Source organism: Passer domesticus, chromosome 3 (assembly GCF_036417665.1).
Source record: "Passer domesticus isolate bPasDom1 chromosome 3, bPasDom1.hap1, whole genome shotgun sequence".
NCBI lineage: Eukaryota > Metazoa > Chordata > Aves > Passeriformes > Passeridae > Passer > Passer domesticus.
Window position 1 is genome coordinate 115255404 of NC_087476.1, and position 17956 is coordinate 115273359.

At 45.0% G+C, this 17956-nt stretch overlaps 1 protein-coding gene across 2 annotated transcripts in view; it reads right to left on the bottom strand.

Annotated features, from left to right (window-relative positions):
• COQ8A (coenzyme Q8A) overlaps window positions 1–13279 on the bottom strand; it is a 40686-nt gene extending 27407 nt beyond the window's left edge. Inside the window, exons 1-2 of one of the 2 annotated variants that reach the window (XM_064415348.1) lie at window positions 13147–13279; window positions 1668–1862 (exon numbers count right to left, since the gene is read on the bottom strand). In XM_064415348.1, the coding sequence (XP_064271418.1) occupies window positions 1668–1844 (177 nt within the window). In that variant the 5' untranslated portion in view covers window positions 1845–1862; window positions 13147–13279. Of the gene's footprint in view, window positions 1–1667; window positions 1863–2776; window positions 2931–13146 lie in introns of those variants that run through there. The other variant, XM_064415349.1, reaches the window with a different exon arrangement.
• Window positions 13280–17956: the final 4677 nt, after the last annotated feature.

Genomic DNA, 17956 nt, shown 5'->3' on the forward strand with positions numbered 1-17956 from the left:
CTTACAGGCAGAGTAAACTCAGCCTCACAGTCATAACACTACCAACTGCAAAACACATTCCATTATTCAACCACCAAACTATGTGTTGTCATCCCAAAATAAATAAAATTCTATGCCTGGAGCAAGGATAACAGCATCAGGCACAGCAACACTCCAGGCAAGCTTCTCCTGACACTCTCTTCTGTCCTAACCTTGCAAAAGCTGCCCCACAAAGTCCACATATTTCATAATACTTTTCAGTCAAAAATAAATACATAAATAAAAATCAACAGCAGAGCATTATCTCTAGTTACCTATCTCAGCAGTGGCAATACCATAAAATAACTGATGACTATTACAGGCTATCAACAGGATTTTCAATCCTGCTGTGGTCAGGCAAGCAGGCAGCATATTTCAGGCTCTTTCCTAAACACTAATTACATTTCTCTTCCTTAGAGAAAAAACCAGAACATGGTGTTTCCTGTTATTCAGCAGGTCTCATACTATTCTGAACCTCAACATCACAGTGGGGAGGAGAGATGTTTACAGATGGGGACTGTGGCCCACAGTTCCAGTGATTACAAGCAAGAAAGCTTTCTTACCTCCATACTTAAATTTTTAGAAACATGCCAGACAGCTAAACCCCTGCCAATTAATGTAAAAGATCTTCCTCTCTTCAAAACAGAAAATGCTATATGTTTATATTTCTTACTGAACTCTGCTTTGACAGGAGCTTCTCTTGCAACCCATTTACCTGAAGTAGGGCAAGTGTTCTGCAGTTGTGCTCACTGGGCTTCTCTTGTGCAGAGAAACATGCACAGAAACAGAACATCTCTCTCTGTCCTCTTGGGTGCAAGAGGAGGACAAGGACAAGACAGAGCACTATCCCCCACAAACAAACACCCAAGTTAGTTCTACTCCAAGCTTAAACAGAATCAAAAAAACACCGGCCCAGATTCTAGGACTGAAGCTATAGCTTGCTCATTGCATAAAGACCATCAAAATCTCATTCCTTAGTTTCTGCTTCAAAAATGATAATCTCAGCTACACACTCCTTCTAAAGGATGATGAGAGAGTACCCCAGATAATACCCTTGCTTTCAAAAGATGGCAGCACAGCTACTGTGAAGCTTTTCTAAATCTATCCCCATCTCTGGTGAGAGAAGCTGCTGTCTGGCTTTCCTTATATTCCTCATTTGAAAGCCAGTTCCAAAAATCCAGCCGGGGCTGTAAGTGGTGAATGTGCAAACCCCTGACCTGAGCCACTCTGAAAAATATCACGTGCACCAATTCTGCCAAGAAGGGCAGGAGCAATGAGATAAATCCAATGCACTCTAAAAGAGAGGTAAATCAATGCCCAAAGTCTAAAGGAGACTCTAAATAACGAAGTTGCTGACCAGTCCTAGCAAGAGCTTGATCTTTGACAAGATGGGACAAATACAGCATTTTTCTTATTCAGCATGTCTTAAACACTCAGTAATGGAAACACTAACATTCCCCTCCCATTCCTGTCCAAGCACCTTCTACACATGACAGATTCCAAAGAATTCCCAGAGCACTGCAACATTACTATTATCAATCCCACACCTCAGAACTAGGCTCTTATTCAATATGCGAGTTCCCTGACACACAACAAAACCAAAAAAGTACCTGGAAAAAAACCAAAACATCAGACTAGACTGTGCTTACCTGCACCTTCCCCAAGGCAGAACTGAACTGTTCCTCAGCAGTGGCCTGCAGAGTCTTTGCAATGGTGACTGCATCTCCCCCGAGGAGCACCTGCCGAAGCTGTCCTGCCTGGGTCTCCAGGATGGCTTTACTGAGCTTGGTCAAGCCCCTCATGACCATGATGGCATCACCCGCCATGACTGATGAATTTCTGTGCTGAAAGATAAACAGGGAGAGGGAGCAGAGAGACAAGATGTCAAGAACGAGTTTGCAACAGGTTTCATGCCCCCTGAGAGCTGGTGGCAGATCCCTGAAAAATCTCTTCCTGCTTTGGCAAGCAGCCACCATGGGAACTTGTCTGCAGCCCAGCTAGCACCCAGGGCAGCCTGAGGGCCTGGTTAGCTGATCTTACCAGGAAAAGAGAACTCTCCTTGCTCTCATGAATCAGGATAACTTTCCAGGACTCTACACAAATATCCAAGTTACCACTGACCAAGGCAAGCAAAGACAGTAAATGTCAGTAAACACTACAAAGACTGTCTTGATTCCTTCCAGATGTTAAAAGTGGATTAAAAACATTGACCTTTAATTATTGTGGGGCCTTGGAACACGTTCTCAGGTCCTGATAACACTGATGAAGTTCACTGTCACATTCCATTCCTGCCCTGGAGTTATGCCTGCTCATTTTACATAGCTAAATTTCTTTACTGCCACACCAGTGATTAATCTTTGTCATCCTCCAAAGGTAGCCTGCTCCACAGTCTGTTCTGTCCCCAACTTGTAGCTCACTCTGCTACTTCTAATAGGAAGTTTAAGCATGCCCACAACACCTACAGCATTTGCAAAGTGCTGCACTACAGTCAATTTTTGACTCAGCCCCACTTCCTTTTCAAGGGGCTCCATCTCAGATTTGTAACAGCCTGTGCCACCTTCAGCATCTTCAAATACAAACTGGGCACTGCAGGACGGAGGACAGAGTGTGTCTGACAAGAGTAATTTCCATCAACTCCTTTGGCTCAGACTAGAACCAAGCTCAGGCTCAGGACACTGGCTCTCCTACATTACTGTGGTTCACATAAAAGAAATCCAGTGGTTGGGGTGAAAAACCATTTGGCTGGGGAGATTTTCACCTGCTTATTTCACTCATCTGCTGCACCCTTAAAGCACAGACAGGGTCACAGTTCCAGGACTGGCTCAGCTGCACATGTTCCCATCTTTACTGACACAGAAGACAGAGGCATGCAGTTGGAACAAGATGCTGACTCAGGTCCAACCTTGCCCATACAGCACTCTCTGTAATGATTTGGAGAGAAAGAAAAATGTTCTGACTGCAGTAGGTAGAGAGCACTCGCCTAAGGCCACATATTTCAGTTACCTCCTAGGTAGGTGCACAGGTATCAATCCATTTTTAGGAGACTGCCTGTCAACATGCACATATACTGAGCTATAAATGTTAATATACTGGTGTGGTACAAGTGGTCCTGAGTCAAAGCACACAAGGCATTACACCCAGCTGCAGACCACAAGCAACTGGATCCAGTTACCTGCTCAGGAAACACAGGCCCTGTCTCAAACCTGTCTGCTGTACCTGTCACGAAGGAAAGGAATGGACTGCTAAAGCTAAATTTCTGTCTAAGTACACAAATTTCCTGCAATCACTCAGGAACTGCACAGATTACTACAGCTGAACTTCAGAGAGACATTATTCTGCAAATGCAGGATAAAGCCCAGTTACTGGGATATTTGATCAACCACTGTTTTATCAGTGATCAAAATTGGGAACAAGCACTGCAGCCTGGAAGTGTTACACTTACATGTTGTAAGTACACTGTTAAAAGGACAGTCAAGTGCTTACAATGAACCTGGGAATAACAGGTTAGCTGCAAAAATAAAAACCAAGCCCACCTAGGTCATTTTTCTGTGGTTCTCATTACAAGATCTATCCATATGCTCCAGACCTCTGAGAAGTGTTATTCCTGCATCTGAGTTTAACCACTATGATTTGTTTTAACCTTGTATAATGCCCTTTTAAATTCAAAAGTTGTCTGTCAGGTAAGGAAATCTACTCTGTCAACAGGAAGTGTTTTTCTACCCCTACATCTTCACACTGGAAATTTCCACATGGATCTCACCCAAAGCATTTATTTGCAGGCTGTCCCTGCAATTCAGAGCCAGGCAAAGAAATCAGCCAGCAACCCAATACTGTCCCAGCTGAAATGAGACTATTCAAAGGTTGCCGCTATTAAGAAATAAGTGCTTTTGTGATCACAAGTATTAGCAGCAAGGAAAGCCTGAGTGCAAAAAAGTTCATTTCCTCCATCCCAAGAAGGGCAACAAAAGGTAAGCCAATAAAGACTTGGACAACACACGCAAAAACAAATCTACTTTTAACATGTATTCTTACTAATCAAAAGTAAAACTATACACTTCTTTCACGCAAAACCAGCCAAAGGCCTTGTCATAAAGTGACAGTTATGATATGCTAAATGTGTGCTTTTTAAAATAAATAAATCTCCAAACAAAATTTCAGGGAAGCTAATGCAGCCACAAGTGGAAAACATACATTGCACAACAATCATTCAACTCTCCACTGCTAAATATATCAACATGCAAAGAGGACCTACTGCCCTGCACAGATCTGGCAACACTGCACAGGGCAAATTCTTACCAATCTCTCTCTGACTTCCATTTCATCAGCCCCACTGGCTCTGCACAGCAGCTGTAACCACCTAGGTACCAGGTAAGTGGTTTGTTAGCTCAGAAGCAGCAGCAACATGCTCCTATGCAGTGCTGCCAAAAGACAGGCTATTCCAAATAAAATATATGCTACATAATCAAGAAGGTAAAACACTACACACAAAAAAAATAACCAAGCATTAGAAAAATTACCTTTTTTTTCAATGAAAAGGCAATAAGCACAAACAAGGACAAGAGACAAAAACTGAGACAGGAAGCACACACTTCTGAGAAGGCTGGTACTGTACCCAACTACACTTGTGTTACTATCCAGCACAGACAGCAGGCAAGGCATTTTTCCCCCTAAGACAAATTCTATTATTACTCTACTAAATCAATAAATACAGTATAAGCAAGCTCTATCAGAAGGAGATTTAGGGAGTGGTTCCAAACGGAATTAGTGCAAGTGTCCAAAGTCTGTATCACACTTGACTTGCTCCCTGAGGATTTTTAATCCAGCACTAGCAAAGTGGGGCACTGCTAGCACAGAGCATGGACGGGTCAGTGGTGTCTACACGAGCTGTCAGAGTGCCTCTAACCTTGCCTGAAGAGGGCTCACAAGTGTTGATCATGAGTCTTTTTCCAAAAATAAAGTCACAGATTTGACTTAGGAAGCTTCTCACAGTTGAATGAACACCTGGAAAAGCCCCACACCTTCCAGCACGGGAAGCTCGAGCCAAACCATCCTGACACCAGGCAAGGTACACACGGTGGGCAGAGGGCTCCTGCAGGGTAGATGTAGGATTGATTCAGAGCCCTGCTGTAACAGCAAAACTAAACCACTGCTGGGATCCTCCTGTGTGCAGCAATCCTCAGCCTCACAACCCACCATTCTCTGGAGTCACTGACTGCCAAGTGTTTCCTCCCCTTTTCAACATTCCAGACTATTGGACTGAAGGTTTAAGCAAGTGCAGCTTGCTTATCACTCAGCTTATCAGGGCAAATAACAGAAACCAAGAGCCTTGCTACAAGCAACACAACAAATCATGTATTTGTCCCACTTTAAAAACACATTCTTCCATTCATTGCCTTTCTTTTCCATGTGCTAATATGTGCTCCTACAGACACACAGATCTGCTTGAGACTCCATGAGCTTTCTTTGAGATGCTTGTCCAGTGAAAAGTTTTACTCAGATATACATATGCACATGCATACACACACATATATATAGGATGGACCAAGTTTAAACAGAACTTTCTAATTTCTAATCATACAAATAGCAGAATCATATCTGAAAGTTTTCTGTGCATGACCACACAGCCTCTCTCAGTTTATGGGAACTACTTCTACTCTCAACACTTTGCTAAACACCAAACACTGTTGAATAATTTAAAAAGCAAAACAATATAACACAAAATAACTGACCAAAGAAAAAAACATTGAAAAATCCCCCAAACAAAACCAAAGCAGTTTTACAGCAGCCTGTCAGGTCTGCAGTTTTAGCTGCTTTCTTTATCTTCAACTTTTATTCTAAATAAATGAAAATAAATAATAAAATAGTGTTAGCTTGGACAGGTAGTAAGGCAGATAATTAGATATCACATAGCAAGAAAACAGCCTCTACATCTTCCCTCTCTCCATTATCCTTTATTACAATCACTGTTATCTTGGTTGTATCTAAACAAGAACTAAAACCCTGGCTTCAGTGTTATAACCACCCACACCATCAGAGCAAGTGTGCCAAGAGTGTAATGAAATTAAAATAATAAACACCACAAACAAGATGCAGAAGGCCAGATACTCAGGACATTGGCCATGAACCAACAGTAGACTAAGTTCAATATAACTATTATTCATTAAGCTGGTCTGTAACTGTTCTTTTACAGATTTTTTCCATTTCTTTTTATGTTTGTTGCCATACCAACCCTTTCATGTGATCCTTTCATTCATGGCCTTTTTCAGTTCCATCACACACCTCCCCACCAGCTCCTTTGATACCAGATTGCCAGGTCACTGCCTAGATGTATTTTCATTAGCTGGATTCCTTGGGTTGCAGCTGACCCAAATTTTAACCATGCAGGGCACAAAACCAGGATTTTAAAAGGAAGAAGTTGTCATCATCCCTCAAACCAAACTGAAAATCCACCTTGCTTATCCTTCATTCTTTCCCTCCCCATAACTCCTCTGTATTGCAGCTCCAAAAGAAATGTCTTTAAAGATGTGACCTATAACAGAAGCAAGGACCCCTATATTTGATCCTGCCCCGTGGCTTGCACTCAAGCCCCCTTAAGCTGAATTCATCAAGTCTCTGAAAGCTGCTTTACAACCACCCTTCCACAAAGCACTTTGCCAATGCCATTTCAAACAAACACCTTTGAAGGGCAAGTGGAACTGGTTTGCTCTCTAATCACTACAATAGCAGTACACACTCTGATAAAAATGGGCTGCTTGGCAGACAAATGCCTCTTTCCAACAAAATTCAGAAGGCTTAGCACTCATTTTTGGCAAATGACACTTAGTTCAAAACCCAATTTTCCCCATAAATGGCTGGACACACATAAGAGTGAAAAGAATGCTTGGGCACTTCAGCAAGGCCTGCTTTATTTTAGGCACAGATACATCCGTGAATGCTCTGGACCAACAGTCCTGTTTACTTCTTTCTGGACAATGTCTGGGGAATGCAATAGCACAGTCACAGCCCACATGCCTGGAATTAACACAGGATCCTTCTACCCACAGATGAAAATAATCTAGGCAGACCTAGAAATAATTTAGCCACAATTAAGATTTACCACAATTAAGAGAGCTCAGGCCTCACTACAGGTCACTTCTGATATGCCTTGACACAGTGCACTAATAAATCCTGCCCTGGGCACAGGCTGTTTGCTGTTCCACTGAGGTAGATCCAACTCAGTTGCTGTGATTTTAAGGTCACTGCTCATTCACTCTTCCCCAGGAATGTGATCTCTATCTGCTCCTGAGAATTAAGTCTTTGCAGTTGGGGGCCCAAAATAATAATTTTTTTTAAATCCATTTATCTCATTTGCAAGGCAAAACATTTTGGGCCATGGGGATAGATTTCAATCTAGAGTTGTATTTATACCCAACACACAATCTTTGTATTACCTCTGTTACAAGAGGAAAGGGAGAAAGAGGACAAGGGAAAAAAAGGGTTTTCTCTTTTGTTTACAGAGTGGGCTGTGCTTATAAGTGCATTGCACTGCATCCTCTGCTTAGCTCAAAAGCCTTAAGTGTAACTTCAGTCACATTAATCCAGAGTTCATCAGAATTATTCATGTTACTCCCCATGCACGTAGATCTTTCACTCAGCAACAAGAACAACAGTATATTAAAATCAAAAGCATTGGAGCATGACCTCCAAGCACACAGATTAATATGAGATTTTGGAAGATGCAATATTTGAAGCATGTACTTAAACAGAACTACTGCAAGATGAAACCTTTATTTAGGTTTATAGCAAGTTTACATGAAAGCACAGTTCACTAGTTCCAAGTCACCCCATCAATGGTAACATACAGCATTACTTGAGAAGACAAATCCCCCACATCTGTATGGAATAACTCTACCTAGCACAATTTATAAAAAGGTTACCCTAAAGCTCTTCACTGATCAAACCCAAACACTGAACACTACAAACACCTTCCCCAAGTCTGCAGAGCAGCTCTATTCTCTCAGTCACTTCAGCATTAGAGCAGAAGAGATCACCAAAGCTCAGCTCCCTCTGATGCACAGTTCTGCACAGGAATCAACAGAGCTCCCCACTAGTCTTGCACTCTGAATTAGAATCTAAAGTATAAATTAAGGAGGTTATCAACTTGCAGCTAATTTCTTTTTTTGTATACTCAGTTACGGTACAATTGTTTTCATTGGAAGTTTTGACTTTCCAAAAGCACACCAAGGTTAATTTAGGAACTAGAAACCAATGAAGTGCTGTGCCTCACAAACAAGTGCAGATTCCTTTAGACTCAAATACACCACTACTTAAAACTCTTGAGAAGAATAGCAGCTCAGCTCTTCGTCTTGCATTTAAACACACACCTTTCTTCACTTATAACTCTCAAAAAGCTCAGGAAACGGGACTGATACCACAGTTGTCTACTTTAGAGGGAAGAGAACAAGTGATCTACCCAAACTTACACTTCTTGTCAGGCAGGGAAAAACCCCAATGCTCTCCATAGTACACTGACCCTTACAGCACACAGCCTATCCCTAAGAGTCCTCTAAACACCCATCTCTATAGATCAAAGACAAACAAGGATTTAGAGCTGGTTTGCTGACCACCTAAACGATAAATTGCCAACAGTCACCATTAAATGCCATGCTGGCAGTGGCATCTAGTCAGAACCTTGCTAAGAACTAGACACAGCCTGTAACTGAGCTGTACAGCTGCTATTCCTCAGGATAAGAATTTTGCTTATCACCCTTTGTGTACACCAGGACAGAGCCTTGCACAGCACACCCCGAGCTGCTGTTACCAAGCCTGTAAGTGGCACTCCCACAGGTGTCTCTGGGCGGCAGAGCAATCCCCCTGTCACCTCTGGGAGCAGCAGGCAAACACCACAGCCACTGATCCCACTATTGATCCTGCAGGCATTCCTGTCTGTATAGATCTCATGGCTTCCAACCTTGCCCTGGAAGCTGGGGTTAAGTTCCAATTTAGCAACTTACAACACATCCTAGTCTATTCACAGCTCCCTGACACACCAGCGCCCTGGCTGGGGGAGCTCCCACTTTTCTGGCTGTGCCAAATCCTCCCTGCAAGAAGGGGACCATAGGCAAAAAAGGACTACTCAAGAAGACATAAGATGATCTCTGTGCTGCAGGGGAACATGGTCTGTCAGAACCCACAGCTCCTGCATGGCAGCTCTGCCACAGACAAGTTATTTCTGTTTGCTCCCCACACATAGGTACTTTTGACACTAGGGTAAATGAGAGTAATGAGCTCTGTACTTCTCTTATAGCTAAGCCTAACCTGCAAGCTCTCACACCTGATACAGAATCTGTACTCTACAGTTGTTTATGCTCTGTATGTATAGACTTTAAGAAATCACATTCGCATAATACAAATACATTGCCTTTTCAAATTAGAAAAACCAAAGCTTTTTGCAGCTTGTACAGTTTAAAAAATAAAAATCCCCAAACTGAGTGAATCTGAAAGGCCATGCTCCACAATGCTTTGCTGTGCAATATAAAATTGTATCAGGCTCACTGATTTCTGAAGGGTTCTCTAAAGGAAACACTCAATCCACTTGCAGTTTACTGCCCAGTCATTCTCCCTGCCATATCTTCCCTAATCCCAAATACTCTGTTGGTGAGCACTTTGACCAGATCAAATTAGGATGAGGATTTAATCCTTCCAAATGGCACAATCCAGACAGCAGGAGAACTGTGACATTTCAGAACAATGCCCCCAGCCCTTCTCTAGTTCACTTGTTCAGCAGACCCAGAAAAAAACCAAGGCATGCAACTGGTTAAAAAGGAGGCATGAATAGCAATGAAAGGGGCTGAAGATGTAATCTACACCAAAAACTACAACAAACTACAGAAGGAAAACAAACACAGTAGGAGAGCTTTGTAGTGGAAATTATCACTTGCACATCACAAAACAGCTCTAGGACCACAGACAGCACAAGTAAATAATCTTTCCCTGTTTCTCCACATACAGAATCTACAGTTTTTACAAAAAAGACAAAGTCTTATGCAGCTTCCAGAAAAAAACACCTGTTTTTAAACTACGGACATGCATGCAGACTTGTTTAAATAAACATATAAACTTGTCAAGTTTCTAAAAGCCATCTCCACAGACTGACAGCTAAGTTTTTCAGAGCAAGTAATGTCATTTTCTATGCTGCGAGAAGCACACGGAACATTTCAGAGACTGGATAGCTGGGAACTGAACATGCTTTATTTAGCTCCATACCTCTACTGACAAAACACAAAAGCCATTAAAATGCCATCGAAATAAACTGCAGAAACACAACTGTGCAAAGAAAGGACAAAACTTGTTATTTCTTGGGTCTTTATCACCAGCTCAGATTAGTTTAATTTTGCCATCTACTATACGGAAGAAGGGGAGGTGAGAGGAACAAAACAAATGGCATTTAAATTTTTTGTCTTCAGCTTCTCAGTTTTTTAATGTGAAGATAAGAATGTGCTTATAAAATGAGTTTTCACTGCTGGGAGAGAAAGCAGACAGTGATTGAACCCACGCCCTCAAACTACTGTGCTTCACTGCCAGCCTGCATTTTAGCTCCACATGCCAGTAACTGATTTTCTTCTTCAGATCCTGAAGGAAAGCAGGCACAAGGCAGCACTTTTATAAAACAAGCTGAAAGAGAAGCTACTCTCCTCCTAAAGTTGCTCTGTTCCAGAATATACAGCTCCTTAAGCAAAAAGCCTCCTCTTCCAGTCTTCTTTCTTTTGCAATTTTAGAGGGAAAAGACAAGAAGACCGACATCACACTGGAGATGTGATTCCTAAATACTGCTTCAGACTCACTGCCTCTGTCCTAGGCTGGACTGTTCACCCAGCAGGACAGATTTAAGGAAAAGGATAAATGCTTAAGGAAAAGGAGAAATGCTTATTCATGCACTAAGCTAAGTCCTGAGATGTATTTGGCAAGCCACCTGGATCAAACAATTTACCCCACACACACTGACACACAAGATGACAGACCATGAGACACGCGTCATCCCTTGCACCCTGGTTAAAACAATGAAGAAAAAACACATGCAGACAGAAAAAAACCACCAACTTCTACCTAAAAAAAAAAAAAATCCCAATTCCACAAGCAATCCACTGTTTTTAGCATAAAAAATTAAGAAGCAGGAATTCAGCTCCTGTCCCTTGTTCCCTCTCAGTCTCCAGAAAAACAATACAGCCTGACAAACAGGGTGTGAAACAACAGACCACCACCTGCCTTTAAAAGGACTACTGGAAGACTAGGAGCCAAAAAAAGGTCAGTTCTTGCTGCATGGATGCATTGAGCTATTATTAACTTGTGTTCACTATCACAAATGAATTAACCAGAGCTGCACTGCACAGCACAGAATTCCCCTCAGCCAAGGTGATCAGCACTTGGACAGTAAAGGAGGCAATTCTCCACCTCTGGCCTTTTCTTCTGCTCATCTCACTACCTCATTATTGAAAGGGAGACACTGGCAAAGCACAACAGGTCACCCACTTTTCTTCCCCATCTCTCGTAAGACTGGGCAATACAAAACTGTTTATTCTAAGCACACTTCATTCAAGGTTACCAATGTCACTGCTAATTAACAGCAATGAAACAAACATCTATAAAACACAAAAAGAACTCTCCTGGTCTAAGAGCAAGAAGGTTCTTGCTTGCTGCAGTTCCTGTGAACTAAACTCCCTCTGATAACATATGAATGTTCTTACCCCATGACAGAGAAATGCAGAACTACCAATATACCTTTAGACATCAATCTCTATTCAGTCTGTATAAAGAACAATTTCTTAATCCCTTCTTTTTTTAAGTCTTTGATTGAGCTACTATTGACTTTAGCCACTATCCTTCTATACCCAGTGCTAAGACTTATTTTGCACATTCTTAATTAATACACCTGAGTCTAGTAAAACAATATAATTAAAAGACAAGCAACACAGAAAAAATCATAAATTGTTAGGTCAATTCTTTTTAGGAAAACAATACTTGCAGTTATGGAAAGAAAAGCTTTAATTTCCTTTCCTAACACTGACCACAAAGTATAGATTTTCATTGCATGGAGGGGAATTCAGAGAATCTCCCCACCTACGTTCCTGCCGGGTGGCACATAACCTTGTTGGGCTACCAGAAATAGTGTTATTTCTTATTATACAGTCCTGAAGAAATCAAAAAATGGTCAGTAACCACGAAAACAACATTATACAATGTTGTCTGAAACCAAACTTTCATACTTGTAGTTATTTATAGGAAGCTTGTTCGGTGTCTGTTTAAAACTAAGTATCTCCCCATCAGTTCCTGTTCACGTTGTTACAAAGACTTTACAAGCCTGTTTGCCTATAGAAAGAAAGATGATTTCCTCAGGCACTTTACCAGAGGCAGGGGGCTCACAGGGGTTTTTTTACTCCCGTTTCAGCCACAAGCAAAGCTCAAAAACCAGCCGACAGCTCTATTTTACAGCCGCCTCCATCCAGACGCGCGGATGGGTCCCAGCGCCACAGAGGAAGCTCCAAGCCGGAGCAGCCCGGAAAGCAGCACAGCACCAGCTCCGCGTGATATCCCCGGGCATTCCGCAGGGAATGAGCCTTACGGAGCGGAGCAGCGGGTTCCCCCCTTTCCCCCGATCCCCCCTGGGCTGCGCTCCCCGCTCAGCCCGCGCCTCTCCCGGCTGCGCTGAGCGCCGGCCCCGCTGCCGGCCGGGCGCTGCCAAGAGCGGGCAGGAGGCGGGCCCGCTCTCACCCCGACGGGACGCGGCCAAGGGCACGGCAAGGCCGCGGCCCCGGCCGCCTCCCGCCCGGGCGCAGCCCCGCGGCCGCCATCCCCCGCCGGACCCCGCACACGTCCCCCCGCCGGGGAACGCGCCCCGGGACCGCCGCCCCGGCCCGAGGCGCCAGGCCGGGCACGGCCGTCCTGCCCGCGGCAGCGCCGGCGCCGCCATCCCCCGCGTCCCTTCCCGCTCCGCTCCGCCGCACGGCAACGGGCGAACTCCACAGCCGGGGCACCACCGCTACCGGGGGCGCTACCGGGGGCGTCACCGCTGCCCCCACCCCGCCACCACAGCACGGCACAGCACGGCCCGGCCCGGCCCGTCCCCTCCACTGCCGCGGTCGCTTCCCATACCCCGGCACGGCACGGTACAGCCCAGCAGCCACTGACTCGGCTTAGCTTGGTCCGGCTCCGCTCGGCTCGGCGGCCGCGGCCCGGGCCCGCACGCCTGTTTACCGCCGCCACCGCCCCCGGCCGCGGCCGGGCCGCGCGCCCCGCCCCCGCCGCGCTCCCATTGGCGGAGCCCGCGCGCCGCGCGCCTCCGCCAATGGGCGGCGGGCTCGGGCGGGGCTCCGGCCAATGCGGGGCGGGCCCGGCGCGGCGCGCGCGGCGGCTGCAGGGGGACGTGAGGCCCGTGAGGTCCGTGCGGCGGCGGGCGGGGGGGTGCGGGGTGCCGGGCGAGGCGTGAGGAGCGTGTGCTGCGAGCGGGGCGGCGGCGGCGGCCGCGCTGGGCTGGCTCCCCCCCGGGCTGGGCTTCTCCCGCCAGCGGGGACCGCCCGGTCGCCGTGTCAGCCGGAGGTGGAGGCGTCTCGCCGCGGTGCCGGCTGGCGGGGCGGGGGAGGGTGGTGCCGCGGTGCGAAAGGATGGGGCGGGCACGGCTGAGGTGGGCGCAGGGGGGCCGGGGTGTCGCTGCTCCGGGGGTCCCACATTCCCCATTAAATGGGCGTGAGAAGATGGGCAGGCTCCAGGGAAACGCCAGGCAGCTCCCAAATCGTGTCCCTCCGTGTCCGGGAAACCTTTGTTTGTGGCTGCCCGTGTGGTTTCTCAAAGCATCGTGTCACGCAGGCACTGGGAGCCGCTCGCGTTGTTGGGAAATGCTCGTATGGAAGCAAACGCCGTGCCGTGTTCCCCGCAGGTCGGTGGCCGGGCTGGCTGCGGGGGGCTCGCAGCTCCGTGCTGGTCGGGATGCTCTGGTGAGCGCCCGCCTCTGTCAGCAACTTCCCCGTCTGAAAAATAACAACACGGCCCTTCTGGTGCGTGTGCCACATGGCTGCATCGGTGCAGGAGTGCGTTCGGGTGAGGTTTGGAGATTAAATCATTCGTTCCTTCCTAAACCAAACAGGATTCACAGTCCTTCTCCAGTTGTGGCATCACTTGCAGGAGTGACCAGCAAACAGCCCCGAGCTTTAATCTCATTAAATTTCATTTCATTATCAATTGCTTGGTTTGGCTGACCTTTTCAGCTAACTAGTAGCTTTGAATTGAGCACTTAGAATCCCACCAGAGGACCTGTATCTAAGTCAGTAGGAGTTGTGGATGCTGTGAAGAAGGAAAATGGATAAATGGTCTGCTGTAAGTGGGTAGAGAGGTTTAACTGTACAAAACCTGTGACTATTACTGCCAATCTGAATATTATTGCCAAAGTTACCCTCCTCTGTAGAGGGAGACAATTATTATCTCCAGCTGCTCAAGCAAAAGATTTTTTGGCTGGTATTTACCAAATATTGTTCCAGTATTACACATATTCCTTCATGTTTTTTTAAAAAAAACAAAAATATTTGCATCTACCCCAAGCCCCTCTCAGCTTCCCATATAAACCCTGAGAAGGTCTCTGTACGGCACTGAACTGACAGCCATAAATAAATTTAGCAAAATTCATCACCCAAACATTATCAAATTAGAAGCTAGCTCCAATAGGGACTAAAAAGACTGGATTTGAATTTGAAAGGTGAAAAAAAAACAGTTCTCTGGGAAAGGCACATTATTGAATTAAATGCTTAACACACAGGCTGTGTGTGGACAAAATATATCTGAAATGGAAAGGGCAAACACAATACTTTGATAAGGGGATGGAGGCTCAATATGTAGATGAAGCAAAAACACGACTGTAATAAGATTCCAGCCTTGGAAAGTTTTGTCAAAAAAATTCCTAGTTTTCTTCATTTTCACATTTTCAATACTCACACCTGTGGAAGTTCACACAATCGTTCTATTTGTGGTTAGGCTCATACTATTTCTAATAAAGGAAAGATCATACATGCCCTCATCTGGAAAGAGGTAAGTTTTAGGTGTCTTTTCTAACGACACCCCTTTCTCTGCTCCTGTGCTGAATTTGGATGTCAGTGCTGACTTTCTGTGTAACATCGCTTTGCTTGCGTCAGCTCGGCGTTAATTGTGAAACATCTTACTCACTGTGCTGAGCACGGAGAACTGGAGGGTTTCTGCATGAGCAGGCTGCCATAGTCTGAGATGGAGGCAGAACAAGCACTGGAGGGTGAAGCTCTCCCCATCCCTCAAAGGCAGGCCTGGCTGGTTCCCTTCATTCACACGTGGTAAACCATTGGATATTTCTGCCGCTGCTGTTCAATTTGTATCACACCTTCTCCTGCCAGACTTTCTGCAGCCTTAAAAGACCCATTGAACTCGAGCTCTTTCTGTACATAAAGGAGAGAGAAGTGTCTGTATTCCCACCTAATTTGGAAGCTGCTGGGAAAAAATAATGTATGTCCCTCTTTGTTACTTTTTAGTTCTTAGGGGGAGTAGGGACAAGACACCCACGACTCAATCCAGAATCCAGAGGTTAATTTTTGTGGGGACAGTTGCCTACTTTGTCCAGAATCCTGAATAAAACATTGAACATGATGTATATGAAGTGCTGGGAGAGCTGTTCCATGGCAGATCTCCCTGAGGAAAAATGGTAATAGAGAAAAAATATTGTCAGTATTTGGGATTGGTTTAGTGCTACCAATTGTGAGATTGACAGCCTTTGATCCTGAAAAAAAGAAGGGGCAGAGTGTTGTACTTGGGAAATAGTCCAGGGAGTCATCCTTTTCTTCAGGAAGGGTATCACTGGTTTATGTAACAGCCTTGTTGGCTGTTCCTCTGGACTTTGGGGTGTTCAAATTCAGGTTCCCTTCTCTGCTTGTGAAAACTTAACGGCACCCCACACACTGAGACCCTAATCATTATGCATACTCTTGTCTTCTTTCTTGAGCCTTACTCACATTATTTAATGGGAAAGTTCAGCAAGAGGAAGTGAGAATGGAGCAATCCTGCAATCCCATCCAAATCCCAGCCAAATATGCAGTCAGGCCTTGTGCAAACTGTGCCTTGTCCAGTGGCAGGAGACATGGACAGGAATCCTGTGGGGGTCAGCCCAGGCTGCCCCATTCTGGTTTTGTGCCCTCCACCAAGGCAGTGTAGGTGAAACAGCAGCTTCATCCAGGCACTGAATCTGGGCAGGGTTTGTGTAGAAGCTGATCTGCTGAATGTGCTGTGCAAACATTAACACACAAAGTCCTTCCAAGCAGGGTAGAGAGAAGAAATCTCGTCCCTGTAGAGAGGTCCTTTTTACAAGGGCCTGTAGGGACACAGGACAAGGAGGAATGGATTCAAACTAAAAGAAAGCAGACCTAGGATAGATATTAAAAAGAAATTCTTTACTGTTAGGGTGATGAGACACAGGCACAGGTTGTCCAGAGAAGCTGTGGCTGCCCCATCCCTGGAAGTGTTCAAGGCCAGGTTGGATGGGGCTCTGAGCAACCTGGTCTGGTGAAAGGTGTCCCTCCCCATGGCAGAGGGTTGGAACTAGTCAAACTTTTAAGGTCCCTTCCAACCCAAACTATTCAATGATTCTATAAAACTTCTTTGTAAATACCTAAACACTGACATCCATTCATGCTTTAGTGCCTCCAGTGGGATGTGACAGCAGAATGAGGTTGTTGCAGGTTAAAAGGTTTTGCATCAGTGTCTAAATCTCGTGTAATTTTTGTGCTATATATGCACACCTGCATATGGTGGTATATATGCTATACCTGCATTCTTTTGGAGATGTGTGCAGTGCAGAGACAAATTGTCAGAGCAAGCCAAAGCAGTCCTGTGAAAAAGCAAGTTCCTAGACTCTGAGAAGTCTCTTGATTAGATATAAGAAGTGAACATTATTAATAAATAAGCTAAAACACTTTTTTTGCAATACAGCTGTCATTTTCTTCTTGTATCTTGCTTGGTAGTGTTCTGTTCAGTCAAATTTCAACATACTGCCTTATCTAGAAACATTTCTGTGAGCATCTCTAGCAAGAAACTTATAACTATGAGGAGTATATAAATCAGTCTTTTATTAAATTATAATAAAATCATTATAAGTTTGATTCTAGTTATATTAATTATTATAAAGCTATAAATACTAAAATGATCTGTCTATCCTCATGATATATATAAATGTAATCAAAATTATAATACATTTAAATTATAACTAATAGTTGCAATTTAACTAGTGTTGCAGTCACATTCCCCCAGAGACTTCTCTCTACTAATGTTAAAAGGATGTGCTCAGGATCATTTAACTCTCAAAATATCCTAATTTTGCAGGTCAGTGGGAAAGCCTCATGTAGCAGGCTGGAAGTCCTGGCTCCAGAGCAGATGCTTTAGCTGTGCCATCCTATCCCCAGCCCATATTGCTTGTTGATCTTTATGTAAGGAAGGGCTTCATGGTGCAATTTCATGGGGTGCATAAACAGCTCTGCTGCAGGCCTGGGGTAGGAGCAGCCAGAAGGGAACTGGGAAGGGCAAGCCCAAGGCTCCCCAGCTGTGACTTCCAGCAGGGTCCCTTGGGTGGGATCTTCTTCCTGCTCCTGTTCACTGTTAGTTCTGAGAGGAGTCTGTTTGCTCACCAGACATCAGCTCACCATTTACTGGGTGCCAGGGAACACCCAAATAAACCTCTGCCAGTGCTGGTGCTGACTGAAGCACCTGGGGAAAGCTGACTTCCTCAAAGCCTTGTTCAAAGTGGGACATGTTCCCAGGGAGGAATGAGCCAGAAGGGCTAAACTTCTACAAACAGAAAAAGTCAGAGAATCAGAGCCTGGAAGGATCTTTGGGCCCTGCAGTAAGAAGGCCTCCATTGCAACAGAAAATTACTGGGCAGACTACTGACCTGCAGAAAAAA